Raw genomic sequence first — 18684 nt, 5'->3', positions numbered from 1 at the left:
TGCCTGGTCTCTGTACTCAGCCTGTAAATGCAGCTGGCGCTCATAAATTAAAAGGAATGTTCACACATGGACATTATTATCCTCGCTCCTGACTCAATTCTGCCTTGATCACTTTTACAGAATTAACAGGCAGAGGGGCTTTCCCAAAAGCCTCAAAACCCTTCTCCCCAAAAAAATAAACGCACACCACAGGCCGAGCCACTTTGAGGGCACAAAACCAAAACTAGCCGCAAAAGAAGGAAATAACGGGTGGTGGGGCTTCAGCGCTTGGCATTCCAGTCGCCTCCTCGCCAGACACCCTCGGCCGGCGGCAGCTGCAGCAAAGCCAAAAAGGAAACTGAAGGGACACCTCTGCTCGTGTGCGGAGTGCCTTGCCCATATCCCACCCAGCAGCCACAGGTCCTTACCTAGCAGGGAGGAGGGGAAAGAACAGGGGAACCTGCCTTATATCAAGTCAGACCATTGCTCCACATAACTCAGCATTAGGGTTGCCAGGCTCAGGGCCTGAGACTGATCCTGTATCTTTAAGGGAAGAGAAAATTCAGCCAAGTGCAGTTTTTCTTGCAACGCTGTAATGGGAAAAACCACAAGGTGGAATTCTCCCTTCCCCCTGCACAACTGTTAAAGATACAGAAGTTAGGGTTGCCAGGTTCAATCCCTGAGACTGATCCTGTATCTTTAGGAGAAGAGAAATGCAGCCAAGTGCAGGTGTTCCTGCAACCCTGTAATGGGAAAAACCACAAGGTGGAATTTTCCCTTCCCCTGGCTGAATTTTCTCTTCTCTTAAAGATACAGAATCATTCTCAGGCCCTGAGCCTGGCAACCCTACTCAGCATTGTTCACACTTCTGTTTTTCAACCTTGGGTCCCCAGATATTGTCAAACTACAACTCCCATCAACCCCTACCAGCTTAGCCAGTGACTGAGGATGATGGGAGTTGGGTCCCCAGATGTTGCTGGACTACACACGCAAAAAACAGTGGTCTACACTGACTGGCAGTCGCTCTCCAGGGCTTTAGACTAGGGTCTCTCCCCAACCCTGCGGGAGGATCAGACCTATGACCTTCTGCATGCAAAGCGTCTGCCCTGACACCGAGCTGTGGCCCTTCCAGGCCACGCCACTAGCTACGCGTTCTCCCTGCTGGACCTGTCATTTTAGCTAGAGCGCAGCGTCGCAGCCTGAAATTGTAGTCCCCATACCCGTCTGCAGTGCCAGGGCTCAGTTCTTGAAAGAGACGAAGCAACAGAGGACGTACAGAGTGCAACTGCCTCTCCACTTCAGTAATCGGAGCCTGTCCCTCTGCACTAGGGATGAGGGGCAGAATACCCACATTATATGAGGCTTCCTGAAACTTGGCGACTCTCTTCTTTTAGAGCAGGTGTGGGGAACCTTTGGCCCTCCAGACGTTGCTGAACTACAACTCCCATCAGCCTTGACCACAGGCCATGCTGGGTGGGGCTGATGGGAGTTGTAGTGCAGCAACATCTGGGGGACCAAAGGTTCCCCACACCTGCTTTAGAGGAACTAAGCATTCATTTTGGCCATTAGGGGCTAGGTCTAATTCTTGGAAAGGTTTAACAGCACTGGTTCTAGAGAAACCCCTCTTGTTATTTCCTGTGCAGACAGCAAGGCTGGTTTCCCAGCTGTAATATTTTCCTTTCCAATTCCATTTTATTTAGCAATTCTTATTTTCCACACTGGTTTCCATTCTGTTTTTCACAGAAAAGCCTTCTGGGTCTCCTAAAAAACAGATGTATTAACTTGCCAAAAACAGACTTTGTTCACTTCAAATTACTCAGCTTCTGTCTTCTAGAACTGTAGACTGGAATCTTAGTGCATTCCATCAAGCAGTTCTTAAAATCCAGACCTTCCCTTGGCTGGATCAGGCCAGTGGCCCATCTAGTCCAGAATCCTGTTCTCACAGTGGCCAACCAGATGCCCACGGGAAGCCCGCAAGGAGGACTGGAGCGCAACAGCACTCTCTCGTGATTCCCAGCAACTGGCATTCAGAGGCATATTGAAAGTGGAGGCAGAACATCTAGCAGCAGAACTGGAAGGTCTAAATCTCAGAAAAAACAGCAAAGTGGCGAGCCTGTTTCTAGGTTGCACTCAGTTGTGTAGTGCACATTCAGAAGTGCAGGGTTTCTTCTTGTTAGTCACAGCCATGCCCCCTCCCCCTTTCTTGCTGTTGAGTTGAGAATCAGATCCTTGTTAATGCCTTCCCCCACAACAGACATCCCTAGGTGCCAATAAGCAAAGGGGAGAGTGTTAGCTACTGAGAAGAGTCTTCTCAGTGGCTGACTCATCTTTCACTCTAATTGTCTCCAATCAGCAGGAAAGGTAAAGGAAACATGTCAGAAGACTCTTCTCAGTGGTTAACACATTCCCCTTTCACAGGATGCTGGAGGCATAGAGACCCTGCTTGGACCCTGCTCCCATAAAAAGTAAAGGGTCTAAGACCCCCTGAGACCCTAGACAACTACACCCCTGGTTGTACCACCTGAGACTGCAGGTGAGGGACCGCATCAAATACCTCTACTTGAAAAGATTCCCTGCACTTAGAAAGCTAACACAGTATGGAGAAGGCTTAAGCTAGTACTCTCATCTCTGACAGTGAGTTTTCTAGGACTTTTCTTTTTAAAAAACAAACAAACAAGGTTTTTGAAAGGAAGAGCACTCAGCCGTGTGAGTTCCCACCTACAGTCTGAAGTGGTACACTCCAGAGGCAGACTAACCATCTCATCTGCTGTTTTGGGGAAAACATGCCTAAAAGCCCATGAACTCGACAGCATATCTTCTGTATCAGGCAGGCTAGGAAAAACATCAGGGCAAGCAAGGTGTGAGTGGAAAGCAACAGAAGCGTGTGTGTGGGGGGGGAGGCTGCGGACGTTTCTTTTTTAAAAAAATGGGGGCCAGAAGAGAGGCAGAGGGCTCGCTCTGAGCTCTGGAAAATACCTTTGTGAGGCTGTCTCTCTCTGGAGATGTGATGCAGGGCAGTGGGATTTGCTGCTGGAACATTGTTACGTTGTGCACATCCTATATATTGCTCAACGTATATATTTGTAAGTGAAATCGCATATGGCAAAATTCCATCAAGCCTCCAGAGACCTTCCAAAGGAAACCAAACCTGGATAAAAGCCACATCTCTGGAGCTTCTCACCACTCGGGCAAGTGGGGGGCACATGAAAATATTAAAGAGAGTCCGACAGGCCTTTACAGATTAAGGGGGGGCCTTCCAGGCTCGAGGATAATACATGATGGCATGTTTTAGAAAAGAAGGCTTTTCTCTGGAAGATGACTTGGCTCACTGGCTGGAGCTGCCTGGAGCAGTATGCCCTCTGACCACCTTTCTGCCAAGTGCCTTCACTAATGTCACACTTAACACTAAACCACAGTTTATGAAACTATGTTTATTAAACCATGGCTTGTCATTATGTGTGAACCCTGCCCAGCAGCTTAACTATGGTTTCTTTACAGAAAAGAAGCCACAATCTGAAGGCGTGGCTTGTTGTTGGCTTACAAACCTTGGTCTGTTAACCTTGATTTAACTATAGCTTGGCTTTATATGTAAATCCTGCACCCTTCCTCAGCCATGGTTTGTTCGTCACCCCAGACACTCACTAAACTTCACAGGCACAAGGCAAGAACACCCGGAAAACAAAACAAACTTTGAAGAAACAAGCCATAGTTTGTTTGATTGTCTTGTTTAACCATTCATGGTTAAGAAATAAACCATGGCTTAGCATTATACTCTAATCAGGCCATTGTGGTACTATCCGTAGGACTGGAACAGGTAGATGATTTCATCTGGTTTATGGGAAGAGGGGGTTTGACTAGATGGTCTTTCAGTTCCCTCCAATGCATACCTTGCACGTTGACTGCAGTAATTTTCTCAGGCGGGGCTCTGCCCCAAACATCCACCAGGCTGGCAGTGTGGATGACCAAGTGGACTCCTTTCATGGCTGCCATCACATGCTCCAGGTTGCTGATGTCACCTTGTATCAGAGTCACTTTATTTTTGAAAGCAAGGGGAGAAAGAGAGAGAGAGAGAGAGAAATGAGTTGGTACTTTCAGTTGGAAGGATGTAGAGCCTATTGGTTAGAGGAAAGGCAACAGCAGTGAACTGGGGACAAATTCATCAAACCAGTAATCAGGCCTAGTTCACCTTCTTGAACATTCTGAACCCAAACAGCTCAGTGCTCCCCCCCTTCCCAATATCCCCCTCCCTCCCCAACAGGCAGATGAGAAGCAAGATGGCGTCAGTGATCCTGCAAGACTACCAGATAAACTTGGAGGATATGAACAACTGGAAAATGTTTAAGTGAGAGCCACCGCAGTCCTTCTGCATGCCCCATCTAGGACCATAGGGAGCTGCCTTATACCAAGGTTGCCATATTCCAGTTCTGCAAATCTGGGTATGCTAATGTGCATGTTATGAGTGCTCGGCTAACCCCACTGTGGTTCATATGGAATCAAAGGGGTGAAAGGCCCTGGAGCATTGTGGACTATGATTCCCACCCCACCCCCTGTTGTCTGACTCATCGTTGCTGTCCTTTTTCACAGTACCTTGGGAATGCACAAGGCCATTCTGTGAGCAACTATGACATAAATGTTATCTTCTTCCTTGGCAGACTTCCCTCAAGCCCAGCAGAACAATCCCCTTGTTCAAAGCAAGCATTAAAAGAAAGTACTGAGTTTTGTCAGTGTCAGCTAGAAACACACACACACAAAATCACCTCATACCCAGACCTCTCCTTTTTCAGGGGAGTTGAAAGAGAGAAAGTGTCTTTAAAAAAGCAGGGTTTGAGATGTGAGGGGGGCAATGGCAGCCTGAGCTCCAACACATGTAACTATGCTCTCAAAGAACACAACGTGGGACTGCAGGCCACAGAACAGGCAGGGATTCTGTGTCTTGGTACAAGCATTGAGGCGAACAGATTCCTTCCTGCTTTTTGGCCAGAGCTCCTTCACATTACTTCAGCTGTATTCCACTGCCCACTCCTGGGCCTAGGATAGGTAATCTCTCCTACCTGTCACTCTTTATAGTAATGGGGTCCTTTGATCTCTTTAGTTTAAAGTTATGAATGGGTTAGGATGCTAATGATTAATGCTGCCACGCACCCAGTAATTTTGTAATGCAATTCTTCTCTTTTATCTCAATAAAAGAAAGCTTTGCTTTAGTCTGGTATGGACCTGCATTTTTTGGGTTGTACACACACACACTATTTAGGTTCAATTCAGGGCAAAGCACTTGTCTTATCCCTAGCAAAAGATCCCCCTCCTCTCAAGGAGGTGTGTTTCATGGGACACGTGGGTGGCAGGTTCACACACTCATGTTCCCAAGGACATGCGTTGTAACACATATCATGCAAATTTGCTAATTATGCTAAATAAGGATATTAAAGGTTGCATTGTCCAGTTTTGTTTTTGTGCCTAATAATTACCACCCAAAACTGGGGGAGGGTGTGAGGAATTTAAAAAACAAAACGTACATATTCATCCTTAAATGTTTAGTTTCCAACACTATGGAATATTTATTTATTAAGAGGATTTATATCCTGCCCTTCCACTGTTAAAAACAGAGTTCAGGGCACCTTACAAACAAAATAACAACAATAAAAACACATAATCAATACAAAATAATAAAAATACAAAATAGAAACAAACATAAAACAAGTCAATGAAGCAGTATAAAAATCCAGCATTTAACAAAAAGCCAGCAAAATGTCAAATTAAAAGCAATATTTTAATTAAAAACAATTAATATTGTGACTGAGAGGTTGCCTGTACCAACAATTAGGAAATGTGAAATGAACACACCACTACAGATTGTAACGCAGAGAGAAATCAAGATTTTTAATATTATCAGTTCAGTCAGTCGTCTTAACTAATGACAGCAGTATCTGAGCATGCAAGAAATGTCTTTAGTACACTGATTCTCACATACCAGATCAGGGAGAGGGGAAACACAGCCTTCTATGATAAAGGCTGGCACTTGATGGAGACTTGAGTGCTGGCACCTCTTTTTATTTATTTAATGCAGTGAATTCTAGATACCTGGCAAGCTGTGTTAGCATTTGACAGGGCAGCTGTTCCATTCCTATTGGTCTTGGGGGGGGGAAGGTTAAAAAAAAAACCCACTGCACTGAACATATATATGTGTATGTATTTCCCTGGGGAAGAAATTAAATAGGATGATCTTTGGTTAGGAGATGCCTGCCAGTCATTCTGAAGAAAGGTATGTATTAAAACACACTTTTTAGTATTTTCTGAATTGCTAAACAGAGGATCTGCCGGGCAACAGAGGGTGAGTGAGGCTGCATTCTAACATAACTTTACTTGAGAGGAAGCAGCAATTAACAGGGTGGGGGCAGGCTGCTTCTCCTTGCTGACTTAACCAGAAAGCCTGTGGGTAAGAGGCAGAGCTGCACGTGTCGATCAAGTAAGCATATGCAGTTTTCTAAACTGCCTAGATTCTGAATATGCAGCAGAGAGGTAGATTAAAATTCTTGATTTTCCTAGGAGAGTCATGGTGTTCCTCATTGGCTAAGAACAATGGAAGGTGGGAGTAGGCTGATTTCTCACAAAATGGGCAGAAAACTGCCTCCACACTTTGCTTTCTATCTCTGGATCCACGAGGGCTAGAGACTTGATTTTTTAAAAAATGAAATCTGGGAATCTGAGCCACTAAATGGGCTAAGTGGGCACTGGATAGCATGGCTAGAATGTGGATAAAACTATACCTTATATAGAGTCAGATCACTGGTCTATCCACTTCAGTCTTCGTTTACCCTGATTTGCAACAGCTCGTCAGGATTTCACACAAGATCCTTCCCAGCCCTACCTGGAGGTGCTAGGGACTAAGCCTGAACCAGAGCACAGAAACTGGGATTTGTTTTACTAATTTCCCTGCAACTGCAAATTTGTATGTTGATTTGCACCATCAACTCTAGGTTGGGTTTAAGTCACGTGCTGGAGATAAGTGCTTCTCTCTTTCTCAATCTCCCACCCTATGACATCACCAAACCTTTCCAGAATAATCTTTGGATAATCCTAGTGTTAGTCACCAATGAACCTCTAAATAGACTGCATTGTTTTGAGAAGGAACAGACACCTTCTTGCAGAATTAGATGCCTCTTTCCAGAAATAGGGACGGGCAAATCTGTTCAATTCCGTTTCTCATTCTTCCATTCTCCACATCAGTTTGCAATCTTTTTTAAAAAAGGTCCTCATGAAAACTTCATCACCATTTTATTCCTCCTAATGTACACATTTTTGCAAAGCAACGTCCCACTAATATAATGGCATACAGAATGCGTTCCCACCAATATATGCATTTTTAATGGATGCTTTATTATTTATCTCAGTATATACATTTTTGTACACGTTACTTGGCTGTACAGCAAAATTCAGTGAAGTGCAAATTGCAGGCTGTTCTTCAGATCTTATGACTTTTTTTTTTACTCTATCTTTTGAATGAAGAATAGATTCAACATCTGAAGAGAAAAGTCAGAGTTGGTTCTTCAGCCATAGTGTAAGATCAGCTTCCTCTGGGCTTTGCAATGTGCAAGAAAGCCATCCATCTTTCCTGCATTCTTCAGACATTCTTAACTGTCCCTTTCACACACAAAAAGTACTGCTGGTATGTTCAGTCTATCCCTGCTTATGTATTAAAAAAAAAGGAGGGGGAGGTTTATCTTTTTCAGCAGCAAAACTCCTTTTTGATGTCACAGGTGTTAGCCAACCAGTCCCACCCCTAGAGGCTTTGCAACAAGATGTGATGTTGTTCGAGTCGATTACAACTTATGGCGACCCTATGAATCAGCGATCTCCAGTAGCATCTGTCATGAACCACCCTATTCAGATCTTGTAAATTCAGGTCTGTGGCTTCCTTTATGGAATCAATCCATCTCTTGCACAAAGCTCTCCTCCAACACCACGTTTCAAATGAGTTGATTTTTCTCCTATCTGCTTTTTTCACTGTCCAACTTTCACATCCATCCATACAGATTGGGAATATCATGGTCTGAATGATCTTGACTTTCTACAGCCATATACATCAATAGCTAACGTAATAGCTAACGTAATATTTTAATTTAACATTCTAAACTTAATATGATCTTAATTTATAAATCTCAATGGCAATTTTATTAATGTTTTATAATTGTACTATATATATATATTTTTTTCCACACTTGCTCATATTTTAATTGTGATTTTATTTGTTGTACACCGCCCTGAGAGCTTTCTGCTATAGGGCGGTCTAGAAATGTAATTAAATAAATAATAAATAAATAAATAGTCTTTGTCCCTACGTACTAGTCGCTGTATAGTTGCATTTAGGATTCTGTGTTTCTATCTCCTTTTGCTTTCCTTCTCTCTTTAACCATTTTAAGAGTTTCTTCAGTCTTGAGGTCTTTCTCTCTTTTTAACTAGAGGTATTCATCCCAGAAATAGGCTGGTATAGCACAGTGGTGAAGAGAGCCTGGCTGGGAGTCTAGAGTCTGTGAGTTCAAATCCCCGCTCGTGTCTCCTGGGTGTCAAGGGCCAGCTAAAGATCACCCGCACAGTGAGTGGCTCAGGGGTTATGTGCCCTGCCACCTGTGCAGCCATGGGCAAGCCACATAGTCCCAAGGAGCCCAGTTGCCCCCCAGGTGGCAGTTGCGGACAAGGAAGGGTCGGGCTTGTGCAGCTGTGGCAAGCTGAGCAGGCCCTAGCCAGCTGGGGAGGACTAACCTTGGAGTGAGGCAATGGTAAATCCCCTCTGAATACCGCTTACCATGAACACCCTATTCATAGGGTTGCCATAAGTCAAGATCGACTTGAAGCTAGTCCATTTCCATTCTTCCCTGATGAGATTAGAGATAATCTCTCCCTTCATTTCAATACAGCAAGGTTACATAAGCAAATGAAACTTCAATTACAAAAACATCCTTGGCTTGAAGTTGTTGTGTCACTTTTCCCCATGGAACAAGAAACTATCGGAGTCTGTGTCCTTGCTTTTGTTATGTCTGCTTTAGGGCACAGGCCACAAGGACAGCATCAAGCCCACAAAAGGGAAGAGGCTTGTCACGGAACGCTTAGACAACATACTGGACAAGAATTATATATGGAACAATTTAAAGACTGCCAAACATTAGCAAATATCGTAGCAGTGTACAACAATGAAAATACAATAATGACAACTTAAAAACAGTTTCCCCAAGAGAAACCTTTCCTTACAGGAAAGCCTTTAGAACAGGGGGTGGGAAAGCCTTCCCCCCCCCAGCTTGAGGGCCACATTCCCACACAGACAACTTTCTGCAGGCTTCATAGCAGGGGTGCGTGCAGCCAGAGGCAAAAAAGGGGCAAAGCAACAGATGTGATTCTTGCCATTGTATTCAAGCCATGCACAATTTAGAGGTTTCTTTGTTGTTGTGATGTGCCTTCAAGTTGATTATGACTTACGGCAACCCTATGAATCAGTGACCTCCAAGAGCATCTGTAATGAACCACCCTGTTCAGATCATGTAAGTTCAGGTCTGTAGCTTCCTTTATAGAATCAATCCATCTCTTGTTTGGCCTTCCATCAAAACGATGGCCATTCAGGATTTGATCCTGGATGAGCATGCCGACCTGGCTTGTATCACGGAGACCTGGTTGGATGAAGCTGGGGGGATTAATCTCTCCCAGCTTTGTCCACCAGGTTTCTCTGTGCAGCAGCAGGCGAGACCGGGGGGACAGGGAGGTGGAGTTGCAGTAGTCTATCGTGATGCCATCCCCCTGACCAGGTGCCCTCTCCCACAGTCTTCGGGGTTTGAATGTGTATATTTGAAGTTGGGTGGCCAGGACAGAATAGGGATTCTGTTGGTGTACCACCCACCCCGCTGCTCAACAGTCTCCCTTCCTGAGCTAGCTGGGGTAGTCTCGGGGTTGGTGTTGGAGTCCCCTCGGCTTGTGGTATTGGGTGACTTCAACATCCATGCTGAGACTGCTCTGTCGGGAGTGGCTCAGGATTTCATGGCCTCCATGGCAACCATGGGTCTGTCCCAAGTATTATCTGGCCCCACTCATGTCGCTGGTCACACTTTGGACCTTGTTTTCTGTGTTGGATGGGATGGTGGTGATCTTGGTGAGGAGGAACTTACTATAGTTCTGTTGTCATGGACAGATCACTACCTGGTTGGGTTTAGACTTACTGGGACTCAGAGCCTCTGCAGGGGTGGGGGACCAATTAGGATGGTCCGCCCCAGGAGGCTGATGGACCGGATGGTTTTCTGATGGCTCTTGGGGATTTTCCTGTCACCGTGGCAGGTGATTCTGTCGAAGCCCTGGTTGACCTCTGGAATGGGGAAATGACCAGGGCGGTGGACATGATTGCTCCTGAGCGTCCCCTCTTACGGAGTGGAGCCAAACCAGCTCCCTGGTTTACCAGGGAGCTGGCGGCAATGAAACGAATAAGACGGGGACTTGAGCGACGTTGGTGGAAGACTCGGTGCGAGTCTGACCAAACACGGGCTAGAGCCTATCTGAAGGCCTACTCCGTGGCAGTGCGGGCTAAGAAGAAACTTTTCTTTTCTGCCACTGTTGCGTCTGCTGGGAGCCGTCCAGCGGAGCTGTTTCGAGTGGTCAGGGGTCTCAAACTCTGGCCCCCAGGAGGGTAATATAGACCACTCAACAGCCCGCTGTCAAGAATTTGCACGGCACTTTGCAGATAAAGTCGCTCAGATTCGCTCCGACTTGGACGCTAAAATTGATACAGTCTCAGGGGATGTAACTTTGGCCCCTGCTTGTCCAATAATAATGGATTCCTTTCAATTTGTACAGCCCGAGGATGTGGACAAGATCCTTGGAGAGGCGAGAGCCACCACATGTCTGCTGGATCCTTGCCCTTCCTGGCTTATCAAAAGTGCCAGAGGGGGACTGGCCGAGTGGGTGAGGGGAGTAGTTAATGCCTCTTTACAACAAGGCAGAATTCCATCGCGCCTAAAAGAGGCAGTTGTATGGCCTTTGTTGAAAAAGCCCTCCCTGGACCCCTCTATAATGGGAAATTATCGGCCAGTCTCCAACATTCCATTTTTGGGCAACATAATAGAGCGTGTGGTGGCCGCCCAGCTCCAGAGATTCTTGGATGAAACGGATTATCTGGATCCATTTCAGCCTGGTTTCAGGCCTGGTTACGGGACAGAGACAGCTTTGGTCACCTTGGTGGATGACCTTCGCAGAGAGCTGGACAGGGGGAGTGTGTCCCTGTTAGTTCTACTGGACCTCTCAGCGGCTTTCGATACCATCGACCATGGTATCCTTCTGGACCGCCTTGCTGGGATGGGACTTGGGGGCACCGTGTTACGATGGCTCCATTCCTTTTTGGAGGGACGAACTCAGAAGGTGGTGCTGGGGGACTCCTGTTCGACTACTTGGCCGTTGACTTATGGGGTCCCTCAGGGTTCAGTTTTGTCCCCCATGTTATTCAACATCTATATGAAACTGCTGGGAGAGGTTGTCCGGGGGTTTGGGGTTCAGTGCCATCAGTACGCGGATGACACCCAACCCTATTTCTCCTTTCCACCTAAAGCCAAGGAAGCTGTCCTGATCCTGAACCAGTGCCTGGCATCAGTGATGGACTGGATGAGGGCGAACAAATTGAAACTAAATCCAGACGAGACAGAGGTGCTCCTGGTCAGTCGAAGGGCAGATCAGGGAATAGGGATTCAACCTGTGCTGGATGGGGTTACACTCCCCCTGAAGACACAGGTTCGCAGTTTGGGTGTGCTCCTGGACTCAGCTCTGAACTTGGAGGCCCAGGTCTCAGCCGTGGCCAGGAGTGCCTTTGCCCATTTAAGACTGGTGCGCCAGCTGCGCCCGTTCCTGGAAATGCCTGATTTGACTATGGTGATGCATGCCTTAGTTACATCCCGTTTAGACTACTGTAACGTGCTCTACTTGGGGCTGCCTTTGAAAACTGTTCGGAAACTTAAACTGGTACAAAGAGCTGCAGCCAGAGTGTTAACAGGGGCTGGTTACAGGGACCATACAACTCCCTTGTTACAACAGCTCCACTGGCTGCCAGTTTGTTTCCGGTCACAATTCAAAGTGCTGGTTTTGACCTTTAAAGCCCTATACGGCCCAGGTCCAGGCTATTTGTCAGACCATATCTCTCTGTATGAGCCTGCCCGGGCCCCGAGATCTTCAGGAGAGGCCCTTCTCTCAGTCCCAACACCCTCGCAAGTGCGATTGGTGGGGACGCGAGATAGGGCCTTCTCAGTGGCTGCTCCTAGGTTCTGGAACTCCCTTCCTAGGGAGGCACGAATGGCTCCCTCCTTGCCATCCTTCCGTTGGCAAGTAAAGACTTTTTATTCCAACAGGCTTTTGGGATAGAAGGTGTTTAGGATTGGGCTTTACAAGGCTTGTTTTATTGTTTTATATTATTATTTGTATTATTTTACATTGTTTTTAGATTTTTAAGTGCTTTTTAAGGTTTTAAGATTGTGCATTGTTTAACTGTATTTTAATTGTATGTTTTTCTATGTTTTTAACTACATGTAGTTTTATTTGTAAGCCGCCCTGAGTTCCAGTTTGGAAAAAGGGCAGGGTAAAAATAAAGTTTCATTCATTCATTCCTCTTTTTCTACTCCCTTCTGTTTCCCCCAGCATTATTGTCTTTTCTAGTGAATCATGCCTTTTCATGATGTGTCCAAAGTACGATAACCTCGGTTTCATCATTTTAGCTTCTAGTGATAGTTGTGGTTTAATTTGTTCTAACACCCAATTATTTGTCTTTTTTGCAGTCCATGGTATGTACAAAGTTCTTCTCCAACACCACATTTCAAATGAGTTGATTTCTCTCTTATCCACTTTTTTCACTGTTCAACTTTCACATCCATACATAGAGATCTCACCCACTTCAATTCGAGTTTGCAAACCTCAGTGTCTCTAGATGCCCGCTGTCTAAACCCGTTTCCCCACTCCTCTGCCCACCCCAACTCCTATTGGTGGAGCTCTCATCCCTCCAACTCCACTCCCCTGGAAATCATCTTTTTGATTCTCCTTGTGTGGGCACTTTAAATAATCAAAGTGACTGAGATCCACCCATCCACCCACTTCTTGCTTACAAAGACTGATGGGCAGAGATGAGCACAGATCTCTCTCTCCCCCCCCCCCCCGCCGCCTCTTGTTTCAAAATGAATGACACTTGCAATCCTAACTCATTTACCAGGGCAGGGAATAAGCCCCACTTAATTCAATGCAACTCACTTCTGAGTAGACAGGGGTAGGATTGCAGTGGTTGGCTGAGTGGGAAATGGGATGCCTCTGTGTGATATATATACACACATCCTGCTGACATCAGCCACGTAGAACGACTCCCAGGAAAGATTTCCACTGTATACACTTGGGATTATCCCCTCCAACAGTCTTAAAGTGAGAGTGAAGCTGGTTTTGTTCATACTGCATCAAAACACAGTATTTTAGAAGAAACTAGTGGGTTGTGGGTAATCATGGGTGACGTCATGTGTACCTGGATTCAAAGAACAGGGGTGATTGTATGTTAAGCCACCAGTAAGGTGTTCCTACCCATAAACACAACAGCTTTCACCACTTTCAAGACCCACTTGTGAGCTTCTCAGGCTAGACACTGTTGGAAACATACAGCATTAGATTGACCTTTGCTGATTTTTCTTGGGCAAGACATGAAATCTGCCCTCCTGGTTTTATTCCTGGTTTTATTTTTTGCTACTTCCGAAGGAAATCCCCACAGGTCTGGGGAATGAGGCAAGCAGGGAGAAGAGGAAGAAACCTGATGTAATGGGGCCATATCCGATTCAAAAAGTGCTTCTCTCTCTCACCCCCCTGTTGCATAGGCAGGAAAGCCTCTCAGGAAATCCTGCCGTGACCACTGCTATGAAACACCTGCTGGGAATTAACCGTCAGAGCACCAGTTGCCCTTCCTGCCCCTCAACCCGCTTCCCCAAGCAGCGAAGAGCTTGGGCCCCGCAGTTTGCTCCGACTCACCCCCCTTCACGTCAAGCAAGGCCTTGCCAGGCAGTTCTCCTCTTCCCTGTTTCTTCCTGTCCAAATGCTTTCTGGACATCTGTTATCCGCTAGCTGTCAAAAACATTTTCTCTTTCTCCTGTGGCCCTGGAAACGTAATTCTCTGGAACTTGACAGAGCCAGCACCAAGGAGAGGTCACCAGGAGACGTCCGGGAAGGGACTAGAGTCATATTCCCAACCTTCCCGTTATTTAATTCTAGCTATTCTTTCCTCTTTCAGAACAGCTCCAAGAGGCTTCAGCAGGACTCCTGGGCCGCCTCCCATCCTGGCAACGACCAGGCCAAAGCCTGCTTCACAGCAACAGTATTGCAGTCCCTCTTCAGGTTATTCCCTGGGCTCCCAATTAGGGGCATTGACTGTTTGCATAACAATACACCAAGACGATTTCCCACATGGCAAAGGGCTTATTTCACCAAGGGCTTGAACACCCAAGGTCCACATTGGCTCCCCCGAAGCAAAGTAAAAGTTGTGGCAATGTTCTCTCCCACCTCAAATAGTCTTGGTCACAGGGGCCATTTCAAAGAACGGAAGGAGGAGTATCAGATAGTGAGGCAATGTCTCAGTCCCCATTACCAAAAGTAGTCTCTGCAAGTCATGTTCTCACAAGATACCACTTTCTTATCATCTCCTTTTGCCTCCAAGTTGGCAGAAAGACAGATTTAGTCTCGGGACTCCCAGATGCTAATCGATAGTATATATCAAATATATCATATCCTTCCCACAAACAGACACACACTTAGAGAAAAATGTCATGAATGAAGCCTCCCATCATGGCCAAGTAAAAGCACTCTTGCAGCTGCTCATAGCAGTCTCCTCTTTCCTATTAATTTTACAAACCACAAACGAGCCCTAGCTTCATTTCCAACCAAGCTCACATTTTCTCCAGATGTTGGCTTAGCAGATTTCCCCCATTCCCTTACCATTAATAAACGAGTTTTACAGGTCTAATAACCAGCAACTTCTTGGAAAGAGGGAGACGGCGCTTGCTAGAGGTGTTGGGACACTGAGCCTGCAGAAGCCAGGTAGCTATGTGTCTCAAGATACAGCGATACACTGCTCTCTCTTGCTGTGTAAACTCCCTCTGTCCACACATCATCATGACAGCATTTAAAATATTGGCAAAAGTGTGCCCTTTACTCTGCAAACATCCTGCATTTCAAACCACCTCCATCCCTCCTCAAATCACATTGCTCCTGTTACACACCGGTGAAGTTTCATTGCCTCACTTCCTCGAATCAAGTTAGACTTGCTTTCAAGGTCAAGCCTTATTTACCCCGGACTGAAGCCAAAAGAGGTGAGACCTTGGGTCATGGCAGGATAGTCAGCGGGGAACAACTTTTCAACCAGAGCCAGTTAGAATTATCCCAACTGGGCTCCTCTCAGAGCAATTCCTACATAGGCCCTTCACTCCCGCCTTCTTCTCGATTCCTGCTTTTGCACTGCTGCTTATTTATTTATTATTTATTCCCCGCCCTTCTTTTCCCGATAGAAACCCAAGGCGGCTTACATATGGTTTCCAGGTGGTCTCCCATCCAGGCACTGACCAAACCTGACCCTGCTTAGCTTCAGCAGGGAGCTGGCCTTATGTGCCTTCAGACCATAGCCTGGGACCTCGCTGCTACTGAGTACTATTCACAGTCCGCCAAGCCAACAAATATTTTGGCAGCAAACAACCTAGTTGAAGGATGCAGGCCAGGCACGAGGCTAGGAGCAAATCACATCCACCCAGAGTAGACTCTGCTTTTGGCTCCCTTGCACCTTCCACTTCTCCATAGCCAAGGCTGGCTCTGTACAATTCCCTTTACAGCAAAACAACAAAACTGGACGTGCACTCTTTCACGGAGGTCCATGCTTGGGCAAAGCAGTTCCACGTGCGGGTGTGCCTTTTTGTGCTCCGCCAACAAAAACCATCGGTTAGAGGGGTTGGGGAGGAGATGGCTTTGCTGGCATCAAACAACGATTGCCACATCCAGCAGAGTTAGCTGCATCTGACGCAGAATAGTTTTAGCAGTCAACTGCTATCTTACTTCAAAGGGGAAAATGTACCATGAAACCCAGGCCTGCACCAATCTAATCAGCCTGAGGAAATGGAGAGATATGTGGGCTACGTGGCATCCAGCCCTCCAAAGCTTTCTCCCCCACAACCACACAAGCTCATTCTGTCATCACATGATGGCTCACTTCTTGGCTGGCTGTTGCAGGGAGAGAACTAGCCGTGGGCTGGACGGTGCCCACAAGTTATAGCATTGCCCATTTTTGAGTGCCAGGACCTTTCCCTGGTTTACAGAGAGTAACCATTGCTCACTCCCATACAAAAGGATTTCCAAAGGATGTGGCTTCCAGGCGCAGGACCTCCCTTTGGTTCCAAATTAGTTGTTCTGATTTAGTATAGCAGGGACGGGAAACCTGTGGCCCTCCACATGTTGGTGGACCCTCAACTCCCATCAGGTCCAGCCAGTACAGCCGATGCTCAGGGATGATGGAAGTTGTAGTCCAGCAACATCTGGGACAGCAACTGGCTCCCCATCCCTGTATTATGATTTATATCTCAATCTTTCAATCAGATGCCCAGGATAATTAAGGCTATTTTATGTTTAACCAAACGGTTGCATCCAACCTAGGCTGCAGACACACAAGCTGCTTCAAATGCAGCCGGACCAGTTTCTCTGGCTGCGTCTTGAAACGACTCTCCTTTCCCCACTGCTGATTAGGACCACCCACAGCAAAGCGCTGGGTCAATCACAGTCTCCGCCTCAGCCTACAGCAAAAGTGTTGTCATTAGACATACTTGGGAGTAACAACAGGGTTGATGCCAAATTGGATGAAAATTTTTCACTCCAGACTTCCCAGATTAGGATACTCTCTAGAACATCTATCCCAATCTGAACCAACTATGACCACTCACATTATTGGAACCAGACTCAAAGACACAGATAGACAAAGCACTCTTACAGCTGCGGCCAAAATATGTTCGCCGCTCTATCATAATCTGAGTTTCAATAAAAAAACACATGCGGATTACTTAAACTTTTTAACAGTCCCTAAAATTCGACACCCTTTATTAGGGCAAGATTTAACTGCCTTAATTCAGCAGCAATGGAAGGGAGATATCAGGGGATTCCGCATGCGCAAAGGATTTGCCCCTGCTGTGTGGGAGAGATAGAATCACTGTATCATGTCCTATTTATATGCCCAAAATATTCCTCTGTAAGGTCTAAATTCCTCCAACCATTCATCAAACGGTTTCCCAACTGCTCCCCGGTGAGGAGGATAGAATAGCTCCTAAATGGAGTACATAAGAATCTTACAATAACTGTGTCCAATTTCATCTATGCAGCCCAATCTATACGATCAAGTCTTGTACCTTGAATGGCTACTTCAGACAGAGCCTGAGGTTTCTTTTAGTCTCGAAGAGTTTTAGCATATAGTTAAGATGAAATTTTTATTATGTATTTTATTAATTTTTCCTCTGTACTCAAATTTGTTGTTTGGGTCTTTGACCGCAAATAAAGAATCGAATCGAAAACAGGGTTGATGGGCAATCAGTTTTGAAGTCTGTGTGAAGCTGACTTCAAGATAAAACGTACCGGAGCTGCAACTTCCAAGGTTTTGGAGTAAAAGGGGGCAGAATTTGCCTGGCATCATGTGTCCCCCATCATCACATTCAGAAAACAGAGAGCCAGAAAAACCACAAGTGTGCCTCACAGAATCATAGAGTTGGAAGGGGCCGAGGAGGCCATCAAATTGAACTCCCTGCTCAATGTAGGAATCCAAATTAAAGCACACCCAATAGGTGGCTGTCCAGGTGCCTCCTGAATGCCTCCAGTGTTGGAAAGCCCACCACCTCCCTAGGTAAATGGTTCCATTGTCATACTGCTCTAGCAGTTAAGAGGTTTTTCCTGATGTTCAGCTGAAATCTGGCTTCCTGTAACTTGAGCCCATTATTCCATGTCCTGCAGTCTGTGATGATCGAGAAGAGATCTTGGCCCTCTTCTGTGGGAAACCCTTTCCAGTACTTGAAGAGTGCTATCATATCTCTGCTCAGTCTTCTTCAAGTTCTTCCCAAGGCTAAACATGCCCAGTTCTTTCAGTCTCTCCTCATAGAGCTTTGTTTCCAGTCCCCTGATCATCCTTGTTGCCCTCCCCTGAAACTGTTCCGGTTTGTCTGCATCCTTTTTAAAGTGCAGTGCCCAGAATGGGACACAGTACTCAAGATGAGGCCTAACCAGTGCCAGATAGAGGGGAAGTAATACTCCATGTGATTTGGAAACTAATTCTGTTAATGCAGTCTAAAACAGCATTTGCCTTTTTTGTAGCCACATCACACTGTTGGCTCATATTCCACTTGTGATCGGCAACAATTTCAAGGTCCTTCTCGCATGTTGGTATTGCTGAGCCAAGTATTGCCATCTTATAACTGTGCTCTTTGTTTCTTTGTCTAGGTGTAGAACGTGGAATGTATCCCTGTTAAATTTCATTCTGTTGTTTTTAGCCTAACGCTCTGGCCTATCAAGAGGCCTTTGAATTTTGTTTCTGTCCTCCAGTGTATTAGCTTAAATGGAAATGGACGAATAGGGTTTTCATGGTAAGTGGTATCCACAGGGGGTTTACCATTGCCTTCCTCTGAGGCTGAGAGGCAGTGACAGGCCCAAGGT

The 18684-nt window shown here is 46.0% G+C and overlaps 1 protein-coding gene across 5 annotated transcripts in view; it reads right to left on the bottom strand.

Moving 5' to 3' along the window:
• Positions 1-18684, bottom strand: part of HSD3B7 (hydroxy-delta-5-steroid dehydrogenase, 3 beta- and steroid delta-isomerase 7) — a 78734-nt gene that overhangs the window by 11585 nt on the left and 48465 nt on the right. For all 5 annotated transcript variants that reach the window (XM_061588057.1, XM_061588054.1, XM_061588055.1 and 2 more), the window contains one exon: positions 3867-4010. In XM_061588057.1, the coding sequence (XP_061444041.1) occupies positions 3867-4010 (144 nt within the window). The remainder of the gene's footprint in view (positions 1-3866; positions 4011-18684) is intronic.

The sequence above is a fragment of the Rhineura floridana genome, chromosome 11 (genome assembly GCF_030035675.1).
Source record: "Rhineura floridana isolate rRhiFlo1 chromosome 11, rRhiFlo1.hap2, whole genome shotgun sequence".
Classification (NCBI taxonomy): domain Eukaryota; kingdom Metazoa; phylum Chordata; class Lepidosauria; order Squamata; family Rhineuridae; genus Rhineura; species Rhineura floridana.
This window is presented reverse-complemented; position numbering and strand designations above follow the sequence as displayed.